The 27,959-nt window shown below is 41.4% G+C and overlaps 1 protein-coding gene across 8 annotated transcripts; it reads right to left on the minus strand.

Moving 5' to 3' along the window:
• Positions 1-1,152: 1,152 nt before the first annotated feature.
• Positions 1,153-27,906, minus strand: LOC138200600 (lisH domain-containing protein ARMC9). Of its 8 annotated transcripts, none has more exons than XM_069153413.1 (26): positions 27,697-27,906; positions 27,257-27,425; positions 26,900-27,025; positions 26,494-26,664; positions 25,918-26,073; positions 25,679-25,771; positions 24,925-24,949; positions 24,278-24,435; positions 23,746-23,844; positions 23,027-23,062; positions 20,874-20,908; positions 20,671-20,782; positions 20,015-20,107; positions 17,854-17,944; positions 17,231-17,354; positions 16,838-16,977; positions 15,882-15,958; positions 15,262-15,336; positions 14,727-14,817; positions 14,471-14,523; positions 13,841-13,939; positions 12,230-12,345; positions 11,263-11,429; positions 10,562-10,667; positions 4,968-5,152; positions 1,153-2,295 (listed from the first exon to the last, which is right to left on the minus strand). In XM_069153413.1, exons 2-26 carry the CDS (start codon positions 27,329-27,331, stop codon positions 2,252-2,254), a joined length of 2,547 nt encoding a protein of 848 aa, XP_069009514.1. In that variant the 5' UTR covers positions 27,332-27,425; positions 27,697-27,906; the 3' UTR covers positions 1,153-2,251. The 8 variants fall into 8 exon arrangements, with proteins under 8 accessions (XP_069009514.1, XP_069009515.1, XP_069009511.1 ...); XM_069153414.1 differs by having other exon boundaries at positions 1,153-2,299; XM_069153410.1 differs by having other exon boundaries at positions 4,951-5,152.
• Positions 27,907-27,959: the final 53 nt, after the last annotated feature.

Consider the following 27,959-nt stretch of genomic DNA (forward strand, 5'->3'; position numbering starts at 1 on the left):
GCGAACAGGGAAAAATTGTGATGGTGCATTTGTAATATTGTAATGACTTACCTTGGCATTTTTTTTTATTTCAAACAAACAGTTTGTGGTCTTAATTAGTGCCACACACGTCTGCAATCTTGTAATCGGTCAGTCAGCCTAAAAAAGGGGAGAAGTGGTCGCTCCTGTTTTGGTATCGTTGTGTGCACCGCACTGAACGCGGAGCAGAGGGAGCAAAGCAGAAAGCTGTGTGCGAAGATCAGACGGAAAATTATAGACAAGTGCGTTGCGTACAGTGGCAAATATTCTGAAGAAGGTTAAGGTACGTGGGGCTGCAGTCAAAGTACCTGCAGGCAGCAACAAGAGGAAAGTAGACCTCTTGTCTGAATGATGTGAATGGGAGACAAAGAGTCAGAGAAACCTTCCGCAGAGATAACCAGTTGAATTCCAAAGTCAGATATCAGGTGCCAGATCGTTTTCTGACTGTCCTCCATGAAAGAAAATCCAAGAACTCCCACTAGGACAAAGAAAAACTAAAAATGAACCTGACAGGTGCACCAAGTCATCTCTTAGCAGTGATTTCCTCAGAAGGCTGTACAACAAAAACACATTTGATTCCGGGGTTCCGTTATTTTAGTCATTGCCGTTTTCATTTGTTTTATTTTAAATATTGACTCAAAAGAATGCTCGTTTCAAGTTATCTCAGCTCTGGTAATGGAGAAATGCGAGTCCACCCTGAATGCTTACATTCTCTTCAGACCTTTCCATGCCCATTTTACGATATAAAAAAAAAAAAAAATGCAGTTTCCAAAATCCTGACACCTGACCTCGCACATTTCAAACACAGAGCCATCACATGCACAGCACATTTCATATTAAGTGACACCAATCACCCAATCAATCGACACCTCGCATTACTTGCGTCTGGGCACCGATGAGACTTAAAAAATAGAGGAGGGCACGGAGAGGGAGACACCGCAGTATCCGGCACTAATTTGGGACAAGTTCCAAATAATAATATTCCGACTGTGGCAGTAAAACATGTCGGAGCACGTGATATATTATTCAAGATTTATCAGCAACCCAGCTGGGATGAAGTATGGAGCTACAAACTCTTCAAAACTGGGATATTCAGAAAATGTTGAGCAGATAACAGAGCGAGGAGGACAAAGGTGACATCTGGCACATTTATTTAAAACCACTTAAAAATCGATCAAAATGCACGACAACAAAAATGTAGCACTTAACATAAATATACATGACCACACCTGCCAACAGTGCAAATGTTATGCAATGCAAACGATGCAGATTTTAAAGACACTCACGCAGATTCAAGTTTTTCGTCAGATGTTGAGCGCATGGCAGTGTACATTAAACGTTATATGCTCTTAACATAAATTAAAAGCATGCACTAGTCACACCAGGACCTGTGCATTTCCTGGAGCGTCACTTAAAACAGGAGCAGCAGCTTTGATACGAGCTATGTGTCTGCAGTATATCTGAAGTACAGCTGCTACAATCATTTATTCATGCAGCCAGATATCATCCAACACGGTCAAAAATCAATACATACAGTACATTGTGAAATTTAGAAGATTATTGATTTTGTAGAATCAAGATGCGAACTTTGAGAATGAGCTTCTGTATTACTCATTTTAATATCTGCAGTTAGTTCACGGACACAGAATAGGCTGTAGTTTTGAATTCTAAATATCCCTTTTTACGTTTTGTTAAACCCTGACTGCTGGTGCACACGTATATTCAGGATTTATCCGCAACTAGAGTTTTCTCTGGGAATCGGTTTATCCCAACTGAGGAAAAGGAAAATGGGTGAGTTGGAGGGAAAGCAGAGAGAGAAGTGATGTAATATCCCTTCTTGGACGGAGTGAGAACACTTCCATCTTTTTACACATACGTGTTGTTATGTGCCAAGTCTCACCTTGAGGAGAGACTGCAGAAATATTCAGGGCTAAATGAGGCTACAGGGTGCACAGGGCTGCGGAGGGGGCTGGAGGTGGGGGGGGGGGGGCAGTTGTGATTATTGTCTGACTTCATATCATGTTACAGAATTAGTCCGTGCTGAAGCCGAAGGAGAAGAAAAAAAAAAAAAAAAAAAAAAAAAAAAAAGGCAGAACCACAATCCTACACATTGTTCTCCCCACTCCTGCTCCTCCTCTCGCCGCTGATCCTCGAGCATTTCCGTGGCCCTGACCCTCATCACAACCCGAGGGGATGATGTTACAGGAAGCCTGACGCTCCTGGGGAGATAGTGCTACCCCACGGTGACAGCTCCCTCTTCACCTCCTCTTCGACTGCCTGTCTGAAGATGGAGAGAGAGGAGGGAGGGAGGGAGGGAGGGAAGGAGGGAGGGGTGATGAAGAGGGTTTAGAGGAAAAGACAAGGTGGGGGATAATTATCAATAGTATGAAAACACAAGTTTCCCTCCACTCATGTTTTCCCATCAACACAACACTTTGCTTAGAATAAAATAAAAAAAAAAAAAAATACAAATAAAAAAGTCTAGTATGTTTTCTTCCCACAAAAAAAAAAGTTCCGTTACCATGTTAAAGCTTCTTTAAAGAACATCTACCTCCTCTCCATCGTTGTATAATCCTGGGTCTATGAACATACAACCTCCTGGACACAATGTTTTCTATCAAGCTGAAAAGACTATTCTTACTGTTTGGGCACTGGAGACTTCAATCAAAGACTAAGAAAAGGAAAGAGTTCTTCCCGACTTATCAAAGGCGAAAAAAAAAAAAAAAAATCATGCTTCCTCGTCGCAGTTATCACTGAGGTCTGCAGCGACCGTCCGAAGAGATACTGCTGCACTTCCTCCACCTTCTCTGGTTGCATGGCAACATAACGGGGATCTGTCATCACACAAAGTCAGCGCGCCCGACCTGAGTTGGGGAGGATAATGCTGTAGTTTCCACCCTCTCAAACATGGCAGGTCAGCTGAGTGGGTGGCCTCGTCAGCAACACAAACACCTCCTATTTATCTCTCCTTTAGCCGGGGGAGCGTCTCTGTCAGTCCCAGCGGGTGTGTGTACCAAAAGTGGGCCTGAGGGGCTTCAGTGTGTGTGTGTGTGTGTGTGTGTGTGTGTGTGTGTGTGTGGTTCCCCCCCCCCCCCTGCAGCAAACATTAGACATAGTCACCATCGACTGGCAGCAGAAGCTACATACAAGTGAAATAAATAGATTCTACTACAAGCAGGAGGTAGCTGAGAACACGCCAATAAAAGCTCCGGAAGGTCACAGTAAATCTGTACTTAAGTTGTTTGCCGTGCCGTGTGTGTCCTGCTTATTGCCCTTTTAAGATGAATGATGATTAAGTGACTTCCTTCTGGGTCAATAGATGTCAGACACTTGCCAGACCCTAAAAGCACAACACACAGTCAGAGGAGGATGTGGCAGTTTTGAGTGACCATTAGACGCCGCTACGAGCATTGTGGCCGGACGTAGTCGCTCATCCAATGCAATTAAAGTGCATGAGAGCATGGAGAGATGTTATCGTCCATCTAAGAGCACCAGGTCTTCTCTGCACTGACTCAACTTCTGTGTGCGACATGCGAAGTTGACAGGAAATATATATGGACCCCTGGTTGGGTTGGACAGCCTACACAATTAGCTTTTCCTATTTCTTTTTCGTAAAACGTTTTTTTTTTTGCGAGATCAGATCAAATAAGATGAACTGACATCTGACATAATCCTTCGGTCTCAACAACAAAGACCTGTCCACTCCCCCAACTGAAGGGCGTCCGGACCTGCCAAAAAAGGGCGTGGGAGGGATGTCGATGTCGATGTGGAGCTGAAGTGAAGATCTGAGTGAATGACCGAACCGAGTCGGTGAAAACCAGTCTAAAGTGCTGCTTTTTGTCACATGATAACCAAGTGTCATCACTGGCAGTAACACAAAACTAACAGCAGGTTTTGTTACAGACTTCTCGTCAAAACTGTTGAAATTCGTATGTGTTACTCAAGACGTGAGCTCGTAGAAACTGGAACACGATCTTTCGTCTTACAGTAAAATCCACTTTTCTTGTTGCGTTACGGTAAGTCTGCTGCTTTCCTGCTCGAGTGGACATTTATGGTAAAAACTCTATTTAAGATGCAGGAACAGGAAAGATGGAAAACGGGTCAGAAGGCAGAGACACAAAGAAGATGTTCAGGGTGAGATGATGGCGTGAATGCCCACACGAGCAGCGACACCACTGCAGCAGGTTATTGATACGGCACCTGTCATTCACTGTTCAACAGGCAGAGTTGAAGATTCTTGTTCTCTATAGTAATGAATGCTTGCCTTCTGGGTAGTTTTTTTTTTTTTTTTTAATTGATTCTGTGTTTTTGACCTCTGTTTGCCCTTTGTGCAGTTTTTATTTTTTTTTTAACATTATTGTTAAAATTTGAATTCTTGTTTTCCAATTTCAGGTCCGGCACATTGTAACTCTGGTTTTAAAAGGCACTTTAGAAATATAGTTCGCTTACTTAATAACTATGTGGATAATACTACAATTCCACGAGCATGGCTGCCTTATGGCAATCTTGCTTTTGGGAGACTCCTGCGCCATTTAAACGATAGTAATGTAATTCTTCAGGCATATAATGTACTGCATGAGCCAAAATTAGCCACTTCATTGTGGCTGTTTTCTGTGATTACTTTGCCAATGCAATTTCCAGATTTATTACATCACCATATTTTCGTACTCGCGATGCTTTGCGTGTTTTTTTTTTTTTGTCATGTAAAGTTAAAACACATGCAGGAGAATGGGTCAGAGACTGAAACGGGTACAGAAAAGTTGCCGCTTAGTTCATCTTGAAGTACAACTGCTTCTGAACCAACTGGATTTCTCAGAGAGGCACTGAATCTCCAACTGACGGCTGGCTAATTTCCAAAGTGGCTGGCGGAGTCGATAAAGTAACCGGCCGGAGCCAAAAATTTGCCGACACTGGCCGGTGTTGATTTCCCACCCGTAACGTAGGCTTACTTCCACTTCTCTCTCCTCCTGTGGAGCTGGCGGAGCCGGGCTGGTGGCTCTGCTGTGGCTCGGACCGTGAAAACTGGGGCGCCAGGATCGAGCCTCGACCCCGGTGAGCGCCGTTCTGGTTGGGCGCTGTGTCAGGTGTGCGGGGGATCCTGGGCCCGCTCGTAAATGCGTGGACATAATCATTGCTGAAGACGGGGAAAAGAAGAGGCAGAAAAAACACCACGAGTTATGCTTTGTTGCAGTCATAAAATATCTTGTATATCACTAACACTAAATGAGTCACAATAAACGCAACGGTACAGAAAGGTGCTGTGAAAACAGATAATCAAACAACATGTGAAGCAAGCGTATGAAGAATCTCAAAAATACCAGCACAACATAATGTTGCACTATCTTTTGTCTCTGTCATAGCACCCACCAATTTCAACATCGCCACATCTTTGTAATATTTTGATGATATTATATTAGCATATTTAAGAGTACATATGTTCATGTTGCATACTATATATAAAATATATCTCCTATACATTTTTAACTATATATTTTTTTATACATCTTTATCCTATACTGTATATATGTATCCGATATATACATTTGTATATACTGAATATGACTATTCAGTGACCATAGTGTGTGTGTGTGTGTGTATTTATTTATACTAAAATCTTTTTCTATTTTCTAAATTTGTTTTAAAGAATTCTTATTCTATTTGTAATGTATTGAAAAAAAAGAAAAAAACGTGTACACATCTTTTCTACTTGTATTCTTAAGCTGCTGTCAGAATAATAAAGTATTGTCTTATCTTGGAAATAAAACTCGCAGCACAAACTTAAGTTCAACAGATGAACTGGGAACAGATCATTTGCAGCTTTTGTGTTCAGGCTCCTTCTGTGTCCTTTGTTATACACTTTACGACTACTATGGTCATGTGTCATGATGGTTGACTGTGGTTGGAGGGATCATTCAGAGAGAGATCACCTTTTTATCTGATAAGCTATTCAGTTGTCATGAGATACGACAGCCATGAAAGGATCTCGTTTCAAATAAAATCCTGGCTGTCCAGAGGACAAGATCTACCTCGCTCCAGCCTCTTGCCCATGACATTTAATCGTATCTATTTCATCCTTTCCTGCTGAAAGCGTGCCACACTACTCGATTTATACTTTTGGAGATAGACACATTTCTATACGTGGTATCGAGTGTTACACAGATTATGTCACCACAATTCAGCTACTTCCTCTCAGACTCTCACAGAACCACAGCTGAGAGATGTTTTGCTTTTCCTCTTTGTCCAACCTGCACACACTTAGTGTGTCTGTGGCAGCTTTGAAACACTAAAACAATAACAATTATTAATTTCCTAGGACTATAATCAGCATATGTGCGACTAAGTAAAAAGAAAACCTATTCACTGATTCTATTCAAACTGATTATTAATATGAGTATGTATTCACATTTCATAGTTGTGTCCTTTCGTGCAAATTATTAGGTTTCCCTTTTTCCATCTAATTTACAGCAGCTGATAAAGTAGTTTGCATTTATGGTGATACTGAAACCACACAGGTGACAATTTAGTCATGTCACTATGAGTATGACAGTCAAATGACCTACATCCTCATTTATAGCAACCCTATACCATACCAAATGAATGGATTTCATTATTGTGTCTGCTCAGGATAGTCACGCCAGATCCAACATCCCTGACATCATCTGCTATAAATGAGTGCTACAAACCGTGATTGTATTTCTGTGAACAAAGGTGGAGTCTGCTACGCTTGCACGCCATGCCGTGTGGAGCAGCAAAGTCAAAAAGGAAAATATGTTGCCCTCAGTGCCTAAAATCCTCCCCACAGAGTCAGATACTGCAGGAGGAGCAGAGGGAAAGGATGTCTCTAACACTGATGTCTGAATGGACAACAGCCCGACTGTCCCACAGCTGTTACCAAGCTATAAAAAAAAAAAAAAAAGTTCATTGGTCTAAAAACAATTGCAAAAATATACATCTGCTCATCAAATTGCTGTGTTGCTATGATTACCTATTCACCTCAGTATGAAAGCCCATTTCATCTCAAAAGTCTTTCAAACCGGTGGTGAAACGAGGCTGCTGGAGTCCGACTCAGCCAGGCTGTATTGCGAAGGTGTTTTACGTTCCTGCTGGGGGGGGGTGGGGGTGGGTAGTAAGGAAGCTGGGGGTTGTGGGTTGAGGGGAGGAGGGGGGGGGGGGACTGAAGCAGTTTTCTGGGACTCATTACTGCCGGCGGGATTCAGGAGTCAAGTTCCTCTGGGATTTAAAGGAGAGCAGAAGCAGAGCAGGTTTGATTGAATGGCTCTCTTTGTGGCCGCTGCTCGTTTAAACGCATGTCACAGTCTCACAGACCAGCTTGGCAGTGCTGAGTCACCCATCGGTGTCCCAACAACCCTCCTGCCAACTCCACAGACACACACACACGCACATAGACACACACTTTTTTTTTTGACGAACTCTGACCGCCTGCCTTCTACGGATGTCTGACTCATTCACTAGGATTTTTTTTTTTTTTTTACACTTAATCGTCATCATTTTGCATCAAAACCAGCGGCCGATAAGATGAACAATGGGCATTTCAATGTTTGGAAAATGTGATGATTGCATTGTTAGCATAACATTGTGGAAACACCATAAACACTTCTATTTTTTTTTTTTTTTTATTGCTCTGTGAAATTTTGGAATACAGTCAACACAATTACACACCGAGAATTCTGACACTGAAATGAAATTGCAGACGGTAGCGCAGTAAAACGTAAACAGGAAGCTATTAAAACAAAGCTACATAGTCTGGGGGAAGATACATCGATTATTAGCTGTGTTGTATTATTAGCTGTGTTGTATTAATGGCGTTTAGCAATCTTTTTCTGTCAAATAAAAACTGGTCTAGAAAAGGGCACACTGGAAAGTACAGATGTGTGTTTTAAAAAAAACAAAAAAACAAACCTGTATAAACCTATAGTCCTAAAAGTGATCACACTAAAAGCTAAAGCATTTGGTAAGTGACCACAGGCAAGTTTGTTGGTTCAGATGGCCGGGGAAATGAGCCACCGGCTCTGTGGGGATGGGGGATGGGGGGGGGGGGGGGGTGAAGGGTTATGGGGATCAGCTCATGGGTCTGGGAGAGTGCGAGACGGTCTGCAGCAGCTCAGCATTTAAACAGTGGAACTCCTATTGGGAAGACCTCACCAGGTACTGGATTATTTTTTTTTTAAATTTATTGTATCTTATTTTTAAATTAAGTTAAAATTACATATTGTGTTTCATATTTCTTCAAACAGCTTGTTTAAATGTGCTTATGTTATGCCTCTCATTATTCGTGAATGGATTGTGCAATAATTGGTAAAGTCATTTCATAGTAATGGTACAAGAATTTGCGTTTAGTGACCAGAGGGTAGCAAATCGCTGAGTCTGAGACCGAAGTGGAAAAAGCAATAGCTGCTTCAGATGCACTGGTAGCAACTTGTGATTGTGAAGCAGTTATACATGGATATTCAAATCCCGCAAAACACCAACAAGGACTTAATGAAACAGAGCAGGTCCCTGCTTTCAAGAAGTTTACACCAGGAAATGAGGGAGTTGTTTTGGTCCTCTGTATCATGTTGGCTGAGGTTGAGTGATGTGACTGACATCCCGAGCTGAACTCCAAGATTTGGTATCAGTGTCATCAAAGCATTTTTTTCAACTGATTTCTTTGTTTCACGTCAATTGTCATAAACAGGGAGCACAATTTGTGGCAGCATGCTGAAGTGTACTCTGCATCGTGACATGTTCAGCTGACGTGCAATGAAGGAAAGTCATGTCTTGTCTCTCTCGTGGTTGTGGTGACTTAATGTGGATTACTTACAGTTTACGGTTGCAAAATGTTGTCACAATACAAAGCGACATACATCCATTACTGTCCATTTAAAATGTGAGTACAACTGTGAACATTTTAAACCTGATAACTGTTGAAATGTTTGCTGTTTCAGGTGTAAATCTCTGTGGTAAAGGTTTCAAGGTAAAATAAGAAAAGCTAGAGATAAAAGACTTGCGGGGAGTCCAGTGAAGCTGAACTGGAAAAAGGCTGGAGAATTGAATAGCACTGTAGTTGCTAGCTCAATATGTTCCACTTGTGCTTTGACTGCTGTCATCAACTTGTTGACTTAGAAAGATCTGTGCGCTCTGTGGTTGAAGGCTGACTGTGCGACACAATACCTTAAATATTTGCTAGACGGTGCTTGCGTGGACAGTGTTTGATTCCGGGCCGATGGATTAGTTAATCGGAGACTTGGATGGTTTAAGTTTTTAGTTACCTGTTGTCACTGCGGTGCTTAGAGCGGCAACTTCATTTCGACCGTATGAATCCATTCGCTCCGTATAAAGCCGACCCGAGTCCACTCCAGTCTCATTGGTTCGTTTTTAAAACTCTACCTCTGGGTCACGCGACCGGGGGAAGCGTGTAAGGGGGGGGGCTAAGGTCAGCTAAGATCAAAGTGTCCTTCCTTCCTTCTTCCTTCCTCTCACCACGGTAATTAACTACTTTTTTTTTTTATTACAATGCTTAATTCATTAAGATCTATGCATCATACAAATCCTTCCTCGCTTTCCCACGGTAATTACGCAGTTTATTACACGTTGTCAAATCACTAATGGATCAATGGATCATAAAAATACTTCCTTTTTCACGGTAATTAAATAGTTTATTACACATCATAAACCATTCATCAAAGTACACCTGTGAAGATCAAAAAGGGGGGGGGGGGGACCTGATTGGAGGAAGTCACAAAAGGTGGCGGGGCTTAGGGATCATAAATCATTCAATCAAGTCACAAAACACTTTTTGACAGCCGGTGGGGCATACAGTATATCTCTCTCATACATGTGCCTTCATCTAACTTGTTTCAGCAAATGAAAACAGCTGCACCAGCCTGCGGTCACGACAGGCATCCTCTCCTCCTCAGAAGTCTCACCTGCCGCAGCATCAACACAGCAGCGGATCCCCGCTCCATACGGGCTTCTATAATACGTGCGCTGTATACGTAATGTTGCGCATCACCAGGAAGTAGCCAGAGCACTGACCTGCGACGCACTACTAATGTATTGTGTGAATTTGTAAGGTTGAAGAGCTTCCCTCCCCCGACGCCACTGCGCAGCCCTTCAGAGCAGGCGGTTGGCTGAGATGTGACGATCATCAGCTGGTCGGCTTCATCTGGGCCTTACGGACTGTAAAAGCTGCTCCGTGTGCTCTCTGTTTCCCTCAGCTGATACACTTTATATTCAAATGATAAAATGTACCAGTTAAATAAAAATGTGTGGCCTGCACTCCTGAGCTTGACATTTCATTTGATTCATATTTCTGCATCCATACCCAACTCAACTTTCTGATTACTTTCAGTAATCCCTCTGTGACTGTGAGAAACTGTGGCGTCTCAGACTGATCTCTTATCAATGTAATCAAATACAGCAACTCGATAAACTCATCGGGGAAACTCTTCCCACTAAATTGGAGCTAGATTAGTGCAAACACACAGAGTCGCGTTACGTGTGTGTATGTGTGTGTGTCGTGAACATTTGTGTGTAAGTTTACCTGGCAGAGTGTCCGTTGTGTTCCTCCTGGGAACGTCCTTTCCTGGCTCTACCTTCGTACGGCCCGTCCAACTCGGACTCCTGGGACAACCGCCCACACTCTGAGTCTGAATGTGTGTGTGTGTGTGTGTGTGTGTGTGTGTGTGTGTGTGTGTGTGTGTGTGTGTGTGTGTGCGTGCGTGCGCGTGACAGAGAGTGAAATAACAGTTTTATAGCACGAATTTTGAAAAAGTCTGGCTTTGAAATTTAAAGTCAAAACTTAAATACAACACAAACAAACAATGTACCAGTGCTGTTAAACAGTTACAAACACAAACACAACTAAACATTATTTTTTTATGGAAAGCCAACATAGGCCACTGGGCCTCTGGTGCTCATTTTGTTGAGTCTTTATTTTTTGTGACTTTTGAAGAAGTTGCTGCAACTTCCTTGTCTGGAAGGGCCTCGTGTTCCCTGTGGACACTGGGCGTGACTTCAAATGAATCCAATGCAAAACCAACTAAAGAGCAGCAGGTGGACGGGAAATTAAACTGTGCCACAAAAATGCATAGTATATGAGTAACCTGACAGCAAATATCGAATCAGCAGCCGCAGCCGTTAGACACGGGTCAAAGACGCATTATTTTACTCTTTCAACTTTTGCTGCTGTTTATCTGTTGGTGAATTCTCTCTGACAAACATTAAAAAGGTGACTCAACCCACCGATGCTGTGACACAGGGAGTCAGCAGTGCTGGGGCGACTGCCGGAGCGTGTCGGGGGTCGGGAGTTGTATCTGGAAGGAGGCAGGCTTCTTTCACTCTTCTGTCTGCTCAGAGGGTATTCCCTGCCCCTGCTGCTCTCACCCCCCTGACTGCAGCCTCGATAATCCCTGCACACGACACAAAACACAAGACGTCTCATTAATTGGGATTTTTTTTTTTATATTGGTAATCAAACTTAAAAACCATTATCTTGATAGTGATACTGACCTTTTTCCTGGTTATACAACACTCTCAAACTTTACATTTAAACTTGCTATATACATAAAGTTCAGGACTACCATTTTAGTTAGTTTATCATAAATCTACAGTATCAGTTACTTGCTGTGAGTTGATGCTCTTGTCTTTCCAGGGCCAGATCATGTGTAGGACACCTCCTAGCAGTCATATTCATTACTCTTAAATAATCCTCCTTCTGTTATCCCTGCTGTCTATCTTACAGTTTGTATTGACAATGGTCTACTTTCAGGACTAAGTGATTCTGGTTGCGGGCTACTCCTGCTGACTCATCCCTTTACAATTCAGAGTTTGCTTGGTGGCAAAATGTATTTAGAGCCATTCTTGCTTTGACCCACAGCACTAGTTTTAAAGGCAGTTGAAACTTCAATATCCATGTGGCTGAACAAAAGGGGGGCAGCCCAGTTATTGTAAAAAAAAATGACCCGCCGGTCTGACGACGAGCTGTTCGTGCTGCTGTAAACGGATCGGCGTCGAGAGAAAAGAGGCCAAAATTCAGGTGTCCTTACCTAAAAATGTATTTCTCTGGTAGTGTACAAAGTATTTGGAACATTTGTACAACTCAAGTACCCTTAGGCAAGAAAAGGAAAACATATCTTGCTCACTTGCGGTCAATATGACACGGAGACACAGAAGAGAAGAGTGTCCGTGTCAGAGTGAACTCCAATCTTACCCTGAGCTGACATTACGATGAGAGCCAGGCGTGACCGGACGTTGTAGAGGCTCGTCTGCACTTGATTGTGCCAGAGGGGTTTGTTTCCTCTTCACTTTTGCCATGTTGGTCATAATCTACAAAACCACATAACCACACAATCACACAACCACACACACCCACACACACACAGACACACATAGCACATTGACGGTAAAAAAAACAGAAAGACAGACTGAATTTATACCGTAATGACTGACACATGTTGTTTCAGTCAGTGTGAAAGGACTGTCTCATGTTACCGCCGAGGTAACACACATGGTTCATGGTTTACCCGCCGAGGTAACACACAAGGTTCATGGTTTATTGAGGGTGAGTCCCCTTAATAAGCCACGTGGTTCACGGAGGGCGAGACCTCCTAAGGCGAGTCCCTCTAAGGGTAAGCCACACAGGTTCGGGTTTGTACGTGCAGTCATACTAATACCAAACCAAAGGTCAACAACAATACAAAACAAAATAAAAAAATACAAGTCCAAAAGTGACTTTTTTTTTTTCAAATTTCAGACAACGTGATTACAATATGAGTATTACACAGTGGTGTTAGAGCAGTTGCCTCACAGTGAGAAGTAACTTGAGTCATGCATGTCAGTTCAGAAAAAGGTCATACTCGTACAAAATATTCAAAGAAAAGTCATACTATAGCATGTTGTCCAAAAAGTGACCCAAAATTAATTTTTGACACATCAAGTTGATGTTTAAGGTCAAACGATGCTCCAAACCTCATGAAACTTGCGTCAGGCACCAACTTTCACGAGTTTTTGAAGATGTTAAAGCCGCCAAAAAAAAAAGCCTTTTTTTTTTCAAAAGAAGAATAAGGAACAAGATTGAGAAAAAAAAAAAAAAACTGCAAGCGGGAATATGCCGACCCTCGCGTGCTGCACGTCGGGCAGCCGGCGGCCCCGACCCGCTGGATCCCCGACGTGAAGCTACGAGGGCCCGCATATCACTACTTGCAGTTTTAATTATATTTCTAATTGCGGGAGACAAACGTCTGCGTTTGTAGATGCTGATAATCTTTAAAATTACTGGCACTGCAGAGTGAACATTATGTTTTAGGGAGGAGATTCCCTTTAATGTGATGACCTGCTTCATGAAAACCACCACTTTTGTACGTCCTCTCCATGGTATGCTTAAAGGCACGAGAAGGCAGAGATACAGTACGTGCTGTATCGTATTCAACCATCTGATGGACATGTTCTCTACGCTGGTGTTGAGAAGCACAATAAACATTAGCTCTTGGAGCTAACGTCCCTGTAGCATTCACGGTGCAAACATTTTTAGTTCCCCTTGTCTCAGGTATTGTTTCCCTTTGTTGCTGCATCTTGAACTACCTGGACTTGTACAGCAGACACAATAATCAAACTCCAACAATAAGTCCTGTGCAGTAGCTTGTCTTCTCCAGACTGACTGTATTAAAAAAAAAAAAAAAAAAAGAAGAAAAAAAACTAGAAGCCATTCAATGAATATTTGATGCTTCCTGAATGGTGTAGGGGTGTGAACTTGGTGTCTGCTTAGCTATTTACAATATGTTTGAGTTGTGTATAGTGAGAATACTGTTAGAGTTGCTCTTACTCCCAGGTACTCAGTGGTGAGCAGACTCTCCCCAGACAGTTCCCTGTGCTGTGGTTGGAGAACTTCCTCTTTGTCAAGGTCCGGCTCCATTAAATCTTCCTGTCACAGGACAATAATACAAAAATTAGTCAGAAATTACACAACGTGCGATTGACGTAAGGTATGATTGACTAAATCTGAACCATAATGTTCACAAAAGGCCGCCTTAGTGCCTGACTAGATTTGATGAAAGCATGCTTTGAAGTAACAAAGTCAACACGGCTGAAATATCGACCTCTGGCTTGTTTCTCTTTGAAAATAAAACATTGTTACATAAAAGACTCTTGGGATGTGCCGATTGCTGTGGCTTTAGTTACTCTGGTGGTCCGTAATCTGCTCAGATGCACTAAAAATGTTCACGTTAATCATGGATGTGAGTCTGCAAATCGGGTTAAACACTGATACTGTGCTGAGCATCGATCCACAGGTTCCTGACAGGAGACCAGTGTAGCCTGCACTCTTGGGACTCACATTCAGAAATGGGCAACATATATCAGTTCACCATTGTGGGCACGGTGAACAGGTAGCAGCTACAAAAACAACAAAAAACACCAAGTCGGACATCACATGCAATGATGTAGGGGGCCTTACATCATTGTCATCCTCTTCCTCTTCATCGTCTGATTCTGGCCCCTCCCCCTCAGCTGGGTGACAAATGGCGTAAGGGTTAAAAAGATGGTACATTTTCCCCAAACCCCAATGCTTTCGAAGAAAAGGAGTCATTAAGTGCCTTTTGAGTATCTAAAAACAGATAAATGCTATTGACACAAGGGAAACACCATGAAGCTTCATATTTATTGCTACTCAGTGTTTAACAATGTTTAACAGTAACTATGACTTCACTAACCTGAGTTTAGCTGTTTAATGATGAACTCTATCTGTCTGTTGAGGTCCGGGTTCTCCTCTTTACTGTAGCAGCAGAGAATCTCCTCCACACTCTGCACACACGGGTGAAACACATTCACACCAGGGTAAAGCTGACTGACAAACATACAGGGAATTTAGCCTCAAAATCAAAAATGATATGTTAAACATTGAAAGGAAGGAGACGCGATTGATATTTTTTTTTGGCTGAGGTCAAGAGTTCTCATTTTAAGACATGCCAGTAAAATTATTTGATCGGCTGTATTATAAATGTGTTTTATGGCCTTGAAATAAAACAGCGATTGCAAAAGTGTAAGATATCTGTTGAAATGTGGGATATATTCAGGTCCATCCATGCTCTCCATCAGCTCCACATTCAGCAGAGTTTCTGTGTCTTACAAGTGAACACTTGCTGCTTCCCCTCAAACACTGGCTGACAGAAAGGAAGTCGAACGCAGACCAAAACACAAACTGTGTCTGTTTCCTCCAAGCAGGTGAAGACATTTCTGCTATCTCACCATCTCTTTGGCTTCCTGCCGCACGGAGGGAATACACAGGATACTGTAGAGGGCTCCGTTCACATATGGTCGAATCTGAGGAGAGCGAAGGGACACACATGACCACTGTCTTTATGATCTCGGGCTAAATGAAAAATGCTTGTTAAAAACATGCAGCAATACATAGAGGAAGAAAAACAGCATATAAACCAAAAAAAAAGAGGAACAGAAGATGTTCACAACATTGGATAAAAATGAGTGAGTCAGGGTTGTTCATGCTTTGCAGACATACACTCAACAGGTCAACCAGGAGAGAAGCTGTATTTATGTACAACTGTATTTATCTATTCATGTGGTTGCTATTAATCAATGGATAATGGTGTGTGTCGTCCACTTTAGTGTTTGGATTTAAGTTTTGTGTTGAGAAGTGTTCATAAGTCTCTTTCGGATTTTTTGGTTCTCTGTATCTTGTATTAACATTTAATTCTGCACATTTATTGGTTTCCGAATGTTTACATATGTCCTCATACATAATGCTGTGTATGTATCCTTTCCAGCCTCTATGACTGTGTTCTGTGATCACTTTACTTGTGCCGTGCATGTAACATCTGTTCACATGTGCTGAAAGGCGTGCGCGTCACCTCGTGGTTCTCATGTCCGAGCAGGTCAGTCAGAACTTTGAGCACATGCTTGGCATTCTCTGCACACTTTCTTTTTCCTGTATGAAGACACACGCTTAAATTTAGCAACACAAAAGTATTTTCTGTGTGTGTGTGTGTCTGACAATCTGACATTTCAGTTTGGTTGACTATATCACTCTGATTTAAAAATGAATTATTCCAGCCTTTTTTGGGGATTTTATCTTCCATGTGAAAGATAATACAACCATTGGAAAACCCAATGTGGGGCAGTATTTTACTGTGGAATCCGATATAAGCAGACTGAAGGTCGTCGGGAGGTCCTGAGAAAGCCGGAGTGAATCTTTGTTAATGCTGTACATTCAGTAAAAGGAGCTGACAAAGATACACTCTAGAAATGTCAGAGGAAATAATGCACAGCTCACTGATAAGCGCTGTTTTCAGAGGAAGTTGTAAAAGCTTCTGATTTTGCACTGAACGCAAACCCAAACAGTAATTGCCACCAGTCTACCCCTAATAAAATCATGCAACAGACAGACACAGAGTCCATGTGGCTTTAAAAGACATGGAATTGATTTATATGACATTGTGGGCTACTAATAAACTCAGATGTCCTTGTATGAGTGACATTTCGGACTCCATCAGAGTTGAAACAGTTGCAATAGAACTCTTATTTAAATACATTGTACATCGCTTAAACTGGAAACAAGAAGCGTTTGCTTGGTTTTGTGCAACAGTGACAAAGTCAACATTTCAGCGTCTTCTAAAAATCACAATTTAACATGTTACGTGGTATTTGTTTAACAGTGTAAATAACATAATTACAAAAAAACAACATTATTTTATGGGATGTATTTTTTTTTTCTCCTCAAATTCAACGCTGTAACGCAAGAAAACATCCGGGAGGATCTTAAAGGGGAATTCTACAATTATTCAGCATCTACTTGCGCCTGTTTTACCTTTCGTTCGCAGACACAGGTTCATTAGCAGAGCAGCCGAGTACTCCAGGGTGTAGTCACTGAGGCAGTCTGAGTCCTGCAACTCATCCACCAGCCAGCCAATCAGACCGTCTTTAATCATGGCCGTCTGCTGGGTCCTCCTAAAAAGAATATAATGGTGAATGATTTAATTAGAAGCACGTGAGATTAAATTCCCTCTTGCAAAGGCAGTATCCTGTTGCCTTAAGACATTCCTCCTCCTCCTCCTACTCCTCGGAGGGCCATAATGAGGAGATGGCTGGTTGTTGACTGCGCAGACTTGTATGCAGTCTGTTTGATAAACATGCTATTTAGTCTTAACTTCATTTTATTGATCCAAGCTTTTAGAAGAACCCTGGTGATTTTACATTTTACCTGAGGCTGAGTTTCTGCAGTGCCACCAGCACATTTTCTCTGGTCACGGAGTCTTTTTCCTCCTTCCTGAGTGTCTCCGTCAGAAGTTTAAGAAGTATGGGAATTTGGGAGAGGTAAACCCGACCTGTAAGCATCAACACAACATGGCATAAAAGGACGTAGGGTTCTTAAAAGGACTCTCAGACATTTTAAAACCAACGTCCTAAACATCCGACATAAAATGCATCGGTATTAGTAAAGTTATAAGGAGTGCATTCAAAAATAAAAAGCCATAAATTTGCCAATTAGCTTCAGGTACCACTCTGAACTCTAGTGAGGACATTACAATACAACACAAGTATGAACTGTATCTCCATAACAAAACCAAAGGCTGATTGGACTCACGAGTAAAGGTTAAACCTGAGGCAGAAATGGCACAAATGTAATCTGTCTTTAAAACATTGCCTCTTCACTAACTGCCCTCCAAAGTACCCGGCATGCATCGTTAGCGGCTTCAATTCTGATTTGAGAGCCACTGAGGTCTTCCATCAGTCTGTGTTTCCGAGTGCATCCAATCAGACCGTGACTCATCTTTCAAAGAAATAATGATGCTTGACCACATCTAATGGCAGCTGAGAACTTACCCTCCGCAAGGGAAGCAAATGCATTGATGAGACGAGACGAGTATTGGCGGACAATCTGGTTCGCTGATCTTATTAAATGAAGCACGGTTTTCTAAGAAAAACACAAGATGTAGGGCAGCTTAAAATCATATCTAGGGCTTTCAGGTATGATTAGTAATATATTACTTTCAACAAAAAACACAACTTCTTGTCATTATCTTGTCCAATTTGTTTGACACCGTTTTAATTTCTTACACTTTACACTGAACTAATTTATGATCATTCATCAGTAGTCTCATCTATTTTGGAGATTGTAACTTTACACAAAAATAGAAATAAAGAAACTTTGAATGAAGCAGGCTAACTGGCATTTTACTTCTAGTTCAAACGGTGTACCATCACCTCACTTGATGCAGTTTGTACTTCATGTTAAAACCAGTTTAAATATAAAAAAAACAAAAAAACATTGGTTGGATAGCTATGTTTCCTATGTATCTATTTTAGCTATGTATTAAAAATTTAACACCTATAATTAGCTGGGCTCGCCATTATATATATTTCATTCATCTCACCTTTCGTCTTTAGGTATATATTTACTTGATTACTTACTGTTTTGTACTTCCAATAAGAACTTAATGTTGATCCTTAATTTTTAACCAAAAAAAAGGAAATAACTGGACAACTCATTTTTACTTCTCTGAATCCTGCTTCCTGGTTATTGTACCCTCTCATTTTTACAGTAAAATAAAGGTATGACAAGCTGACCGACACCCTGGGGAAACTCACTTCTCCTCATTTATGCTTTTTGCCATTGTCAAAACACAGAACAATTATGTTTCTGATTTCAATACCAGAAACAGACACCTTTCCACTATTATTGTGGCTTGCTACTGTAAATGACAACAGTGTCATTTTGAGGTGGCTTGGAACACCGTGGCAACTACACGGACAAAAGAAAGCAACTGTAAGGGGAGGATCATTTACTCGCCTCTAAAGAGACTGTCTTTGACAGATCGCCTTCAGCTAAAGGCAAGGTGAAGGGAATGTGAAATAAAAAAAACAAAAAAAACAATACAATCTGTAAGAAAGCCTTTAGAAAGGGGGAAGTTTGGAAGATGATCTGAGATTCTTACTCTGGCCTTTGTTGAGTAAAAACAGGAAACTGCTCAAGAAAATACTTCTTAATCTGAGACTGGGAACATTTCATAAACTGCCTCCAGTCAGGTTAAAATGAAATGATTGTACTAAAGCCAATTATATACTTACATAGATAACGTCATGTGTGAGCTCAGATTAAATATTCAGACAATAAATTGAGTTACTCTAACGATATATGAATGAAGTATAGCATACATGTCCTGTCCATCTTTTCCAGTTTATTATAAATTCAGAATATGTCGATGACAAAGACATCGTTAGTATCCACAATGTTTCAAAATGGTGGGAAGCTACTGTTAAGGTAATATAATGTCTCATTACTTTAGTGCTTGCTTGAGATAACTTTTTTTTCCCAGTGCTTCATTAAAATCAAATACTGCGTGGTGAGAAAAATAGTTCTTGTAAACATTTCCATAAAGATATTGGTAAACAAATAAAAAGAACTTGCCCTTGCCATCTACAGGAAATACCTCCAAAGTGTTCATTCTGAGCGTTCTGAGGCATATTGACAGACAAGTGATATTAAATCACACAACAGCCAGATCTGAGCGAACATTCAAGTTAAAAGTCTTCTTCTTTTCTGAAAAGATCCAAGTTAAAAGGGATAACATGAATTACGACATATCCCAAAATCAAATGGATGCCTACTTCAACGCTATGTCCACTTTATCTCAGATTATGCTCTTCACCCACTTTCCAGAGTTTAGTCAATGGTGAGAAACAAACTTGTGTGCACCTTGCAGAGGTGCCAGTTCATCAGCTCAGACCTGCCTGGAATTAGAGCCCTGGGATTAATTACCGTCGGCAGTGTGGCCAGAGGACAAGGAGTTCTTTTTTTTTTTTACTTTGGCTCCAATGAGTGAATAAAATACGGGCTTGTCCAAACAAAGTCACTCATCACTAAACTGGTAATTCCAGTTCACAATATTATTAGACACATTGGGCTAAATCTACTTTAGTAGCTGCTTTTTAGTGTGAAAACAACACAATTAGATTATTATTAGAGTCAAAGCTGCAGTCTCACTGTTTTAGTCGTGTAGCGCTCCAGCAGGTCGTTGCTGATGTAGGCCTGAAGCACCGTGTCTCTCTGTTCACCGGGGAGTGAGCGAGTGAGTCTCTAAAAAAAACCATCAGAAACAGACAATACACACTTACAATATGAAAGGTATGCTACTTCCCTTCCGGCTCACAAACTGCTGTAATAATGAGACGCCCCAAAATAAAATCTCATTTTTAGTTGTCTCACCACATTGTTCTAATGAAAGAAGACTGCATGTTGTGTAAAATATGCATTTTTTTTTTTAAAGTCAATGTTAACACCTAAACATACAGTGTGTTGTACATAAAATAAGCTGTATCAGGGGTACAGTTCAAGTAGATATTGTACTGTAGCACCCTGAAGACCTGCTAATTTAAGACGTGTGACGCACTGATAGAATTTTGCTACATATATTCGGTTGTACTTAAACCAGCACTGAATAAAGGTCGGGTCACTTTAGCAGCAAATAAAAGTCAAACGTGGATGAATTGTCGCTCTCTGAGAGTAAACAAATACAGCGATTGTACGAGTTAGAGGCAAAAAAAATAAAAAAAAAATATCATGAAGAAGTGCAGTTGTGTGAACGACAAACAAAATATGACCCGTGACACCAGAAAGGTCATATAATCCTCTAATCTCACCCAGCGCAGTGCCTGAAGCAGCAGAGACCTGTGTCTGTCTGGAGCTTCCATCAGGTCCTTCTTAAGCTTCTCATAGTCTAATGAGGGCAGCATCGGCACCTCCTTAGGTCTCCTGGAGGTTCATACAAATGAGATGTCAGCAGTGTTTTATCAGGGCACTAAAAGATTAGTAGAAAAATGTCTCCTTCAAATTTAAAACTCACTGTGGCGCAATGGACGCTCGGAGCATGGAGGAGGCCTACAACAGAAAAACACAATCAAGAAAAGGAGGCAGTGAGGAGTTTATTTAAGAATATATTTATAACAATTTTACTTGAGAAAAAAAAAAAAAAAAAAAAAAAAAAAAAAGTCATGCAACTGTTCAAATGAATCCTTCAATCTTTATCATTCTTAATGTCCAGTCCCCTTTCAAAGTAGTAATAGGGTCCCCGGGTTAGCTACTGTTTAAACAAGTCATTAGTGTGCTTTTGGACATGCAAACATCATGCTTGTGGTACATGCTAAACACTAGGACATACAGTATAGTGTTGTTTGGTAACATCATCCATGCAGTAAATGACAAATAGACTAAGAACCAGTAGCAGAAAAGGTGGGTTAGTATCTCTGCATGTGTTCCACCTCAGTGCACTTGTACTTTAGGCCTGGGTGGACTTATTTGAGACAAAGGGAGTCTTTTGAACAGAGGAATATGGTGTTGTGTATGTGTAGAGAGAGGGGAAACAATTTTATTTTTTTTAATTTTTTTTAACAACTGAAAAGGGTTGAAAAGGCTGTGAAATTCAATCTAAAAGCTGGGAGTTTGGACCTATAGCGGGGGCAGAATTGGGTCAGGGCAGTGATCCGAGTCGTCTGAGGTATCGGTTGGTCTGGTCACATTTTTGCTTTGGTGTGCAGTGGGTAACACAGAAGAAGAGAAGAACAGGGATACTTGTTGGATTCTTTCCCAAATTCCTTTCTCTCTAAACATTTGTTGCCCGGAGGAATGGTGAAGGACAAGGGGACATGTTACCTTGTGACATTTGACACCGGTGGGCTGGATTAAGAGTGACATGCAGCTAAGAATTAGCAGCCAACGTTGTCTATTATCAAGGAAGCCTGTCACATATGTGCCAATACTGGGGTAGAAAAAAAGGGATTTCTCTGCAGCAATGGCTGAGGGATTTCAACTTTTTTATAAAAATTTCAAGGCCACATTTATTGTCTGATTTCAACTGGACACCGACACAAAGAAAGGCATTGACCCGAAATCTCTGACAATGTACGGTTTACATAAGCTTTACTCTTTTCTCCTCTTTAGCCTATCTTCCAATCATTTACTCCTTTATGACTCTGGGGAAAACTGAAGACCATTATTGTTCACGTTATTGTCTAACAAGGCGGCTCTACTCCCTGTTTTTATAAAAGTTTACCCCCCATGGAGAAAAAATAAATCATAGGCGAGTAACAAAAGAAAATCAGTAAGAGTCTTCTCATTGTTATGAAGGCATGAAGAGTCGAATAATTATGGTCAATTATGGTGTTATACAATGACAATTGGAAAGTTTTTTGCCTGCATGAGGACAAATATGGTACTGGCAAATATATTATCTAAATTAACAGGACTGTTGACTATTGTCCACCATAGTTATAGTAATAAACCGCTTAGATATTAACCAATCTTTAAATCCAAGGAGATTCCGACTGCGACTATTGCCAGCTTTTCTTCATACGACAGTTAAAGGCTTGACCTGACAATCCCTGATAATCGTCTTAATTAAAAATATAGGTTTATCCTGAGTGCCTGCAATTATAGATGTTAAGAAGCAACACGATCATACAAAATGTTCTGGCTGCATCTTTTCAAATGTCTGTAATTTAACTCTCCCCGTTTGATAACCTGAGCGTGAGAGAAATGCTTTGACATTAAAGAGCCTTGTGTTGGCTATTCTTGTTCTGTCATGGCATCGGGCTAAATTCTTTCAAAATCTATCCCTAACAAAGGGGGAGAAAGCTGAAACTGGCCAGTAACTGTAAAAAAAAAAAGACAGAAGCCAATAAGAAGAGCTGAGAGGATGAACAATGACTGTGGTCTTTGGGAACAAAGTGAATTAATGATGAGGTATAGCCTGAAAGGCGCTCTTTTTTGGCTTAATAAGGGGCAATTCTTACTACAAATTAAGTCGAACATCCTTTTAAACTAGGACAGTCTAGTAGGAACGAGAAAGAAAAGGGCAGAGTGAACGGGCTGAATACAAGGTCAGGCAGCTAGGTACATATATATTTGAAGGGAAGGGAAGACGTAAAGACACTGAGGCACAAGCAGGATGAGTGGGGACCTGAGTGATGACAAGTAGAGATGAAAACAGATGAAACTTACATAGCCATCATCATAGGGACTCATAGAGTAATACCCCTTTGTGGATAAAAAAAAAGCATCTCACACACACACACACACACACACACACACACACACACACACGCAAAAACACAAACACAGGAAAAAGTTGTTCAGTTCAAAACAGAAAGAAATAAGATTTCGCAAGGTAAGAGTTCCACACACGATGAAGGCCACTGACAGCAAGCATGATCCTCAAGCTTTTTAGAGCTTCTGGAATATCTGTGTCACGCTGAAAATGATCAATCAAAGGAAAGTTTCTCAAATCACATCACAGGGATGTTTTTAATTAAAACATGATAACTAGAGTTGCATTTCAAACGTAGTTGATTTTGTGACATTGAAATTGTTAATTTCCCATGTTCGGGGTTGTGTCATGTGTATTTAACTTTTCAACACATGAGGGTGTATTAATGCCACACCCAGATCCGGTCACCTGCGGTTTTTCTCCCTGCGAGTGCAGTTCTCCGCATCGTCATTCCCCCGCTTGACATTTTTCCATGCTCTAACCGAAATGCTCTCTCTCTCCTCAGGGGCCTGGTGTTGTTATTCTTGTACGAGTGAGGTGTGAAGTAGAGAGAGAGGGAGGGGGGGGAGAGAGAGAGAGAGAGAGAGAGAGAGAGAGAGAGAGAGAGAGAGAGAGAGAGAGAGAGAGAGAGAGAGAGAGAGAGAGAGAGAGAGAGCTGTGTGCTGAGACTCACGGTGCCCGGCCTGGTGAAGTCAGTGCTCTGCACCACGCTCTGCCTCATCTGGCTGCTGAACAGGCGGACACACACACTCTGCAGGTACTCAGGGGAGATCTGCAAAAACACCAGCATGGCCCCTTGAGCTTTCAAATACTGTGTGTGGGAGGAGCGGGGTTATCATTGTATGGCCATGTTGGGAAACAGCAGAAAGTTATTGTGTGCAAGTAATAGAATTACTCCCGTTTTGAAACTACACCGTGAACTTGGAAAGGATTTCCGTTGGCGTGTATACCTGTGAACGTTGCACATGCACGGACCAGCCTCGTTTAAAGCCTCTGTGTGTGTGTGTGTGTGAGAGTGTGTGTGTGTGTGTGTGTGTGTGTGCGCGCACAGCCCATTAGCGTGTGTGTGTGTGTGTGTGTGTGTGTGTGTGTGTGTGTGTGTGTGTGTGTGTGTCTCGTCTGCGCCCGTCCACTGTAAGTAGTTTGCGCCTGTAGCTCGTCTGTTAGAATGCGTGTTTGTTTGCCCCACAGTCAGCCTGATCTACCATTTTTCCGCTGATGGTGGCCTCCAACGAGTCGACCAGCTCAGCGGTGATTCCAATCAGGTTGTGGTAGTCGGCCTGCATCTTGTTGAACTTCCGCACGTAGCTGGTGATGCGTCGATCCGACTCAACCAGCTGGAGCTGTAACTGCTGAATGGCCTCTGTGCAGCCATGGAAGCACACACAGACAAGGTTGCAGAAACAAACATTGACTTCATGTGCACCATTCGGCTCAAATGTTTGTCATGACATGAAAATTCACATTCGAAAAAAAAATGAATGGATTGATGTTTATGATCATATTAAACAATATTTAACCCCCCCCCCCCCCCCCTAAGTTTGTGGATCAGTATTTTAGCTGTTGACTGTATCTGTAAGCGATAATTAAGCAATAACCGTTATCAACCTCCATTTGCAACCATTTAACACACTAACAGAACATATCTGCAGGGCATATCTTTGCTGTTAAGATGTAGAATGATATTTCTATATCGTTTGTGTTTTTGGCTAGAAAAATAGTCTTTTCTTCATCGAGAATATTTGTCCACCTCTGATGAGCGATAAGCAGGTTTGGTCTTAAGATTTCAGCGAATTGGAGGCATTTGTTCCTTTTAAAGATGATGGATTGATAAATGAAAGGGAATATTTACCCTTAGTACTCCTTCCGCTTTCCTTCTGCATGACACATGTTAAAGAATGCCTACTTGACCTCAAATCAAACATCTCTAGTGTATTTGTTCTCTTATTCAATGGTTCCTTTCAGAGTTTATACATGCATTGAAAGAGAAGAGATGTTATCTTCTTTACGCAAGACAAACAAAATATGTTATAAATCCTGTTTGAAGAGTGCAAACTCATCACAGATTTTTATTCAGGATTTACTTAGTATGTTGAATTTTGTGGGATGAAATGTTAACATAGTGCATAGACTCAGTATTGTTGGTTTTAAGGGAGGGATACATATATCACACTAAAGTCCTATTTTACCAGATCCTATATGTGGCAAACATTGCTGTCATCCGGTGTGCCTACATGAACTCAAGTAAATGAGTCTTAAATGTCATGGAAGTATTTGGGAATGGCCACTCGTCCGAGAGATAATTCTCACGTGTAAGTGCTGCTTGTTACAGGGTGTGTGTACATTGAAATATAATGCATTTTAGATAGACTTCCCTTGTTTTGTACATACAGGACTCATTTTGTGAGCCCTTAAGATAATAGTTAATGTATTAATCAGTATTCTTTTGTTGTTGGCCAGTAAGAATGGAGTTTAGTTTCATGAAAAATGAAAGGTAATCAACCAAGTTTCCAGTAAACACAATAAATCTTGTCGTCCTTCACTTCTTCTATTCTGTCGGCGTTTCCTCAGAAAGGACTTTTGAATGAGGCACAGTAAAAGGATACATATAAATTCAACAGCCTTGGGCTGTGGGACAGCTTTAGTGCCACTGACAGGAACTGTTCCAGCTTCCCCTTCAACCGTGGTATCCAGGAATCCTGAATACACAGAATGCATTAAGGAGAATATTGATATCAGTAAGAAAAATATGGAAACATAGTTGCATTCATTCTTAAGGTGGCACTGGGTTATATCTTTGCATATGTAATAACTAGACGTTAATGCTCTGTAACTATCTAAGCACCTGGAAAAGATCTTTGAAGGAAGGGTGGACGGTGGGGCTGGGAACGAAAGGCAGAGCGTAGTAAGGCAGAAACTCTGTGGTCTGGCTCAGTGCTGCTCCACGAGTTTCCAGGTACTGCTTGAAGAAGGAAATCCTCTGCTCAAACTCAGCCCGGTCCTGGAGGCACATTTGGGGTTTCCAGTGAACTTACTTATTTCAAGTCAATAACAAAAATATCACCAAAGCTGACTGTCGAATTTAAAAACACATGAATTCTCTTCACTCAGATGATCGTATCTCTTGTCCTGCTACCACCTCCAAAAACTAAAGGAGGTGCTGCTTTTATTTGAATAACTTTACATCCATTTAAATGTGTCAACTCAAACGGCAATGACCTTCACACCGACTGATATCTTAAACTCTTGAGATTAGAAGTGATTGTTTGCATATTGCAACAACGTCACTGATAGCCCTGAGAGCAAAAAGCCTGTGGCACAGCCTGGTGGACACACTGAAAAACAGCACGTTATAATATTTTTGGGCAGAACTGATGGGGGGCTCTCTTTTATAAAAGGAAGAAAACTTGGATCTACGTACGTGTCTGCCAGGGTGCCTCCTCAGCGGGTAGATGGTAAAGTGGATGTGAAGGTAGAACTCCAGGCTCAGGGCCTCAGCGTCTATGTTTTTCATCTCGGATGGAATATTCTCTGTCCACAGTTCAAAGAACACCTTGTGGTCTCCATCATCAAAAGAGCTCAGGAGGTCTTTCTACAAAAATCACATTTAAAGATGAGTGGGCTCAGGAAAAACAAAGCCCATCATAAAGCAAGTTGACGAGTTGCACAATCTAAAACTTAACATCTTTTTTTTTTTTATAGAAACTATTTCTCAGGTTGCATTAACAGCATCTTAATTAGCATTATTTGGGAGAAAAAAAAAATCCTTTCCACTTTCCACCAATCCTCCCGTCCATCACCAGTCACCAGGTTTAATGATCATTTACCTCAATGACACGAGTCTTTGAGTCTCTGTGAGCACTTCCTCGAGGTTTCGAGACGAGCCTGCCTTTGTTTTTGCATTCCTTGTCAAAACTGTGAACAGTTTCTTCGAATTCCTCAAACTTAAGATACTACAAAAGACAGAAACACCCAGAAAAGGGACATTAACTCCACCTTAACCACATAAAGAAGCTGTGTTTGAAGTCATCCGGATTAAACAAAGCTGCACAACTCATCTCTCGATAACCGTGTCACGTCCAATCATCGTGTATTGGGTGCATTTTTTTTTTTTTTTTTTAAATAAGGTTCACTCCGATGTGAGTGTCCTGCGTGTGTATTTTCTGAATTTTAAATGCGTTTACCTCCTTGATCATCGCAAGAAGATCGGCCTCAGTCGCCAAGATGTCGCCCATCTTGGCTGCCTCCCTGGAACTCATGAGAGCCCCAAAAATGTTCAAACCACCTACTTGACAAACAAAGACTTCTGCTCTTATTCAACGAGGTCTGTGCCTCCGAGGAGCATCCTGCAGCCTGCGAGGATGAAGACACCACATGGGACAATAACTGGCCACGTGAGTATCAGCTTCAGTGAGCAAAACAGATCAACGATTCAGGTCAAATTAATTTACGTTTTAGTTTTTTTTTGTTTTGTTTTGTTAAAAAGCTGAAATAAACAATCTTCAGCTGCAAAAAAAATTCAGCAACAGCATCACTATCGGCGATATTGTAATGAGCTATTACTCGCTTATAAGCTGGCTAATCAGTTAAAGACGTTAAGAGACGACACGATGGTCACCCTTACCTCATCCGCGCGTCATTTACTTGGTTCGTAACAGGCTAATACACCTTTCGACGTGATCATGTGCAGCTGAAACTTATAAAACTCTTTTCTCGGCAGTCCTTCTCGTCTTCATTTGAGCTATATCGGTGAGCTAGCCTTTAGCTAGCAACCGTACACAGACAGGACGCTAAAAACACCTAGCAACCAAGTAGCTGGTGAAATCCAGGCTGGAAAGTGGACGCAGATGTCGTAAATCTTGACAGCAGCGAGCTCGATGCTGTACA

Source organism: Embiotoca jacksoni, unplaced genomic scaffold, assembly GCF_022577435.1.
Source record: "Embiotoca jacksoni isolate LCO1_2020_lvr unplaced genomic scaffold, fEmbJac1.0.p SCAF_19, whole genome shotgun sequence".
NCBI classification, from domain to species: domain Eukaryota; kingdom Metazoa; phylum Chordata; class Actinopteri; family Embiotocidae; genus Embiotoca; species Embiotoca jacksoni.

Coding starts and splice junctions, on each gene's coding strand:
- LOC138200600 (XM_069153410.1), bottom strand. CDS start 27,331: ATGAGTTCCAGGGAGGCAGCCAAGATGGGCGACATCTTGGCGACTGAG. Junction 26,665..26,899: donor CAAAGACTCGTGTCATTGAG/GTAAATGATCAT, acceptor TGATTTTTGTAG/AAAGACCTCCTGAGCTCTTT. Junction 15,337..15,881: donor TCGGACATGAGAACCACGAG/GTGACGCGCACG, acceptor CGCTCTCCTCAG/ATTCGACCATATGTGAACGG.